At 41.5% G+C, this 6,087-nt stretch overlaps 1 protein-coding gene across 1 annotated transcript; it reads right to left on the reverse strand.

Moving 5' to 3' along the window:
* Positions 1 to 1,057: 1,057 nt before the first annotated feature.
* Positions 1,058 to 5,854, reverse strand: slitrk4 (SLIT and NTRK-like family, member 4). Its single transcript, XM_088009811.1, has one exon. It carries the CDS (start codon positions 5,816 to 5,818, stop codon positions 3,257 to 3,259), a length of 2,562 nt encoding a protein of 853 aa, XP_087865937.1. The 5' UTR covers positions 5,819 to 5,854; the 3' UTR covers positions 1,058 to 3,256.
* Positions 5,855 to 6,087: the final 233 nt, after the last annotated feature.

Consider the following 6,087-nt stretch of genomic DNA (forward strand, 5'->3'; position numbering starts at 1 on the left):
AGGGTCTATGTAAATAACAATTCAGTGGGGTAGGTGGCAAAAAAAAGCATTTTGTGCCACCTGCTTTGACATTTTTGAAATTTGATTAGTTTAAAAAATGTAAAAATAATAATAATAATAAAAAAACCTCACTACATTATGTCTTGTCTGATCAACTGACACAACAGCTTCAGTCTTTGGGAAAATAAAATCTGTTTCTTCTGAATACAAGAATTATGTTGCCTGCAAAGTTATAAATTGTTCATAACCTCAAAAATTCCCATCAAAATTTTTTTTAAATGAACAGATTGGATAGTGTTAGCTCCCTTTCAAAGCGTCTTTTAAGCCATTTTTAACTCCTTAAAATAACCTAAACTGAAAATATTAATATTTTCGCACTTTAGTGGGTAGAACTTAGAATACATTCACAAGTTACCTTGAGGTTTGTTTCTATTTTCTCAGACTTATACCTTCTGTATTATTATGCTAAAGCTACATCAGGAGAGACTGAAGCTGCATCATTTTCCCAGTTTGTTCATCTGAAGCCAGTTCATTTTCTCAGAACTATGACACTTGAAAAATCACAAGAAATGACTTTTTACATAAATATCATAATGTTTACGCAACACCTGGTGGAGTTGGAGGAGGCCAGCGAGTCACAGCTGACAAGGTCAGCCGATACTACCAGTAGCTTTAGCTAACGTAAAGCTAAAGAATAGTAACTCTTGACTTGAAAAGTGAGAAAACATCAATACATTTAAGTCAAATTAGTCTGTCTGAGCCACAAAAACATAAAGAGATAACCACTTTTCACCATAGATTACTGCTAATAACTTCTCAGAACAAGCTTTACAGAGTCTAAATCAGTTAAATAGCATTTTAAAGAAATCTGCATGACAAGTAGTTCTAAATAATGCTTCCAGCTGAGCACACACTAGAAAATGTTCCAGATGTAACAAGCAGCAGCACATTAGCATCAACAGCATTTTTCAGCCTGAAAGTACCACAAGGACCGTTTTCATCAAGCACCATAAAAAGGTAACGAGGATTTTAACTTCAAGAAAAAAGGGGGACACAGTGCAAATAGGTGCTCATTTTAATACCTTGATTTCAACATGATTATACAAGAGAAAATGAACCAATATACAGGAGATTTCTGACCAATAGAAAATTGTATTTATTATACTTTTCATGATACATTCTACTCAGTTATAATGTCAAAAACACTCAGAAATTTAACTTAATGCTTTTTAAATAAGGACCAAATAGAGTTAAGCTGATAAAAGAATTTTAAAATAGAACTTGTCCTGACAACATAACCCCAAACTAAATAAAATTATTTGAAGCCATCATGTCTGAGCTTTTTTTTTTTTTGTTTTTATTTTTTTTACTAATATTGCACATGGTGTTTTACAATATGATTCTGTCCAAGTCTAATAATTTAGAGCCCCGATTTGTTCGCCTCAGAACGCCTCCTCTCCCAAAGCCCAACAATGCCAGAAGCACATCAAGTTTAATGCACATTTATTTTGGTTGCATAATGTTGATAAGAAACCTTTGTTTTTTTTTTTTTGTTTTTTTTTTCACAACATACTGTGGGAGATAGAAGAATCGGAAAAACTGCTCAGGAGTTTTATGGACTACTAGGCCTCGTTCTGTCATCTTTCGAGAAGAAACGCCAAAGATTACATTTCACACTCTTTGTTTTTGCAGGTTCAAGCTGCTCAGCAAAATGGAAAGAAGCAAAGACCCACTTAGAACAACTGAACAGTCCCTCTTTGCAGCCTGAAATAGCTCTGAAGTGTTTTGTCAAGTCCTCTCCACTCTTTTCTTGCTCCTTTTAAATAAAACCAATACCTCTTAAATAATCCTGCATAGAAAAATAAATGAACTATGTTGTTAATTCTTTTAACTAAGAATTGAGAGCTGGCGAGGGGTGCAGGATCGCTGATTGAAATATATTATGGGTTGGTTTTAACACTCTGACTCAGTCTCTCGAAGATGCTCCGTCGCACAGTATCAGTGTGTAGATATTAGTCTGTCCTTGTAATTTACAAATCAGTCCCACAGATACAAACAATGTAAGACTTACAAAATAAATTCCAGGTTACGCTTACATGGCAAGCAGCTTTGTAACTTTTTTTTTTCCTTCGGGTTTATTTTTCTTTTTTTTTCTTTTTTTTCAAGAAATAACGTCTCTGACAGTGTATGTGCCGTTAGATTTCACCCAGAAAAAAAAGAAAAAAGAAACATACGTTTACTGTAAGTAGCAACTTCAAAGAGAAACACAACTCCATTCAGAAGACACTATATTTAACATGGCTCTTTACACAAGAAAGCAAGTCATTAAATCATTCCCAAAAATAAAAAAAGAAAAAGAAAAGAGTTTTACAGTGCCGTCAGTTGCCATTAATGCAAAACAGGAGCCGTTTATCTTCCCAGCAAAGAGCAGGTGTACTGCTGCTGGTGGGTAATCCAGACAAGATGGCAGAGAGTCTGCTGTTGACTTGAGAGAGGATCCCCAGATGTGGACACCCTCACAATAAAAATAACAATAAAACCAACACACAAAAAAAAAACAGAAAGGGAAAAACGTAGCATCCATAGAAGTCATTAAGTGTTCAAAACCTCATTCCAGATTCAACAATCCCTTGATTCTCTCCAAGCGATCAACACTCGACGCTCCCCCTGCTTTTTCCTTTTGTTAAACACGGCCTGATGGCAGCGAGGTATATTCTCAAGCACTGTTTTCAAGACCCTTTGATTTGGTTGAAACAACAAAAGGAGGAGGAAAAGAACAAAAAGAGAACAAAAAAAAATAAGTATCCATTTCAATAGCAGCAAAAATACTACGACTGTAATTTTGATTTCTTTGTTTTTAGGGGGATCCTGTTTAAGTTTGCGGGATTCATACAGGTAGTGACATGGAAAATCCAAAAGGTCTCTTACTCTGAAATACATCCACTCTGATTCTAATAATAGCTTTGTAGTGTGGAGCCATTTTGTCTATCTCTGCATTGGTCATTAAGGATTTCCAGAAGGCACTTTTTTGTTCTGTGTGTGTGTGTGTGTGTGGGGGTGTGTGTGCATGTGTGTGTGGGGGTGTGTGTGCGTGTGTGTGTGGATGTAGAGATGAAGACAGAAAGTCAGAGATGAGGGGGTTTGAATAGGGTGTGTGTATGTGAGACTTGAAGAGAGAACAGAAATAAGATAGAGTTTGCCTGTCTATTGGCTTGATGTGTGTGTAATCAGTGCTGACCGTCAAACAAAACAGTTCCTACATTTTACTCAGGGCAGTCTGCTCCTCGAGCACCTGCAGGTAATCAGGCGTCCCTTGGAGCTTGGCTTTCAACTCGTAATACTCACTTTTCCTCTGCTCCACCACGATCTTACTGTGGTTTCCACCTATCAGTGATGATTTCTTCATCTTTTTATCCAGTGTCTTTTCAGGATAGCGGATTTCATACCCGCCCATCCCTATACTGTTAAAATCTCTTTTACTGTCCAAGAAGTTGTGGATGAACAGGCTGGGCTCTCGGTTGGGGAGAAACTCCTCGAGTTCATCGATGGTGCTGAGGCGTTTGTTGCGCTCCAGGGTGGAGAGTAGGTCCTTGTCCTTGTCGGGACAGTTTCGCAGGATGATCTTCTGTCTCTGCGAGTCGGCAAACTTGAAGCCGGCGTCCATGTCTGAGGACCGTCCAATGCCACAGGTATGGCTCTTCCCAATGTGCTCAATGGTCTGGGGAATGAACGTTTCACCTCCCAAGTCATCCCCAGGGATGGACCCTTTCTTGCCGGATTTGTGGCCATGGCGACGAAGTTGTAGAGACAACGAGCCACACTCCTGGTTCCCCAGCCCCTCTTGTCGGCCCACGGGCTTTTTATTCCGCCTTAGGACAAAGACTAGAAGGCAGAAGGCCACAAACACAGTTAGGATAAGCACCACAAGTATGCTGAGGATCATAATGGAGAGAGGCACAGGTCCTCCTGGAGGTGCCTTGCCGACTCCTGCGGGTGATACCGAGGTCACAATGGCGGTGGAGCTTGAGATAGGTGGAGGTGTCGTGAGTTTAGGACAGAGAATCTCATTTTTAATCAAACGCAGCTCAATGTTGGCAAACTGCACAGGGGAGGCACATTTCACCTCTTTTGCAGCCACTCCATCACTGAGCCTCTGCAGCCAAAGCTTGAGTGCGACGAGATCGCAGGAGCACTCCCATGGGTTGCCCTCTAGATCTATCTGGGTCAGCGACCGCAGATTGTCCAGGACACCACTCACTGGCAATGTCATGAAGTGGTTGTTTTTCAAGTTGAGTCTGGCTAGAGGGATACCAGCAAAGATATAGGCTGGGAGACTCCGAAGGACATTGTTGTTGAGATACAGGAGTTGTAGATTGGGCATTGAGTCAAATGTGCTTGCAAGGATCTCTTTAATGGCATTGTATTCCAAATAAAGGTACTGGAGGTTTGTGAGGCCCAGAAACATCTCTGGGTGTAGCTGTTCAAGTTGGTTTCCATTCAAATACAGTCTCCTTAGATTAGTAAGGTTAGCAAACACACCTTTTTGTACCACTGCAATTTGATTACTGCCAAGATGAAGCAAATCTAAGCCCTCAAAGCCTTGGAAATCAGTTGGGCTGATATCACGGATGTAATTCCCACTTAGGTGAAGTTTCTTGGCATTTGGGGGTTTGGAATTAAGATCAGCAAGATTTCTTATACTCCTTTCCTGACAGCTTACACTAACACCAAAGTCAGAGGGATGGGCCTTACAGCTGCAAGGGAGTGGACACAACATTAGGGGAGTCCGTGGAACAATCTCTCTGTTTTTGCCAAAAGGGGGTAAACCAGCCACAATGCCATTTCCATAAAACTTAGATGAGTCAGTTGTTTTTGGCGATTTTGGAGCTGCTGTGGTTGGTGTCATTTTGGATGGCCCCTGCCCATTTTCAGGCTGTGCAGGTGGCATCTTAATATCAAATTCGCTTCCCGTTCCCATGGGACAAAGCTCCTGTCTGTTGGTTTCTTTCAGGAGCCTCCCATATAAGTCACTCGGGGTTTCACATATGGCCTCACCAATAAAAATATTGTAGGGCATGTTTTCAAGCCACGCCTTCAGAGGTGCTAAATCACAGGTACAGTTCCAGGGGTTGTCGTCAAGCTGCAGCTCTACAATCCGCCCGATATGCTCAAGCACTCCTAAATATGGGAGGTTCTGAATCCTGTTTCCTCTTATATCCAAGTGTGTGAGAGAGGCAAAGCGGAAAATGTTCTCAGGAAGTGCCTGTATGAGATTATCATTCAGAATCAGCACTTTGAGTTTGTGTAGTTTGTTAAATGCTCCCTTTTCAATGTATTTTATTAAGTTGTAGTCAGCCTGAAGGTATTCCAGGTTTTCAATGCCTTGGAAAGTGTCAGCTCGCAGCACCTTCAACTCGTTATTGTTAAGGTGCAGCTGCTTCAACGCGCTCATCCCCATGAACGCTCCGCCTTCGATGTTCTGCAGTTTATTGTTCCCCAGCTGCAGTGACACAGCGTGGGTGAAGTTGAGGAACGAGTTGGGGTACAGCACAATCAGAAAATTGTTCTGGAAGTTCAGGTGGTACAGGGAGGAGGCCGGAGGGATGAGCTGCGTGGGCCGATAGACGGTGATCTTCTCACAGTTGACGTATAGCACGTTCTCCACCGACATGCAAGAGCAGGCGATGCAGGTCTCGGCCATCAGGTCCGAGGCAGTGGGGTCCATCATCGGAGGTCCGTCTGACATGGAGGAGAGGGATGAGGAGAGGGAGCCCGAGATGGAGGAAAAAAAGGCTGCCAGCAGGGGTACGAGCAGCATCTCGCCGGTTAGAAAACCTCCCCCAGTAAACCATTTAGTAACCTTTGGAAAGAGATAGAAAGAGAGAGGCATGCAAAAACATTCAATCACTCAGGTGTAGATATGTGTGGAAGCACACACTCACAAAATGCAAGCCATTTGAGACTCATTATGAAACAATTCTGGCATCTCATTCATTAAAAGACAGTTTCTTCATATTCCATAAGGAAAAAAAAACACTGCTGTGTAGCATTTCGCACTGTTCTGCATTGCCTTACTTTTCATTGACT

This window comes from Poecilia mexicana, unplaced genomic scaffold, assembly GCF_051168715.1.
Source record: "Poecilia mexicana isolate PSO_F unplaced genomic scaffold, ASM5116871v1 scaffold_10, whole genome shotgun sequence".
NCBI classification, from domain to species: domain Eukaryota; kingdom Metazoa; phylum Chordata; class Actinopteri; order Cyprinodontiformes; family Poeciliidae; genus Poecilia; species Poecilia mexicana.

Bases quoted from the DNA above. Each gene is read 5' to 3' on its own strand.
- slitrk4 (XM_088009811.1), bottom strand. From the start codon at position 5,818: ATGCTGCTCGTACCCCTGCTGGCAGCCTTTTTTTCCTCCATCTCGGGC.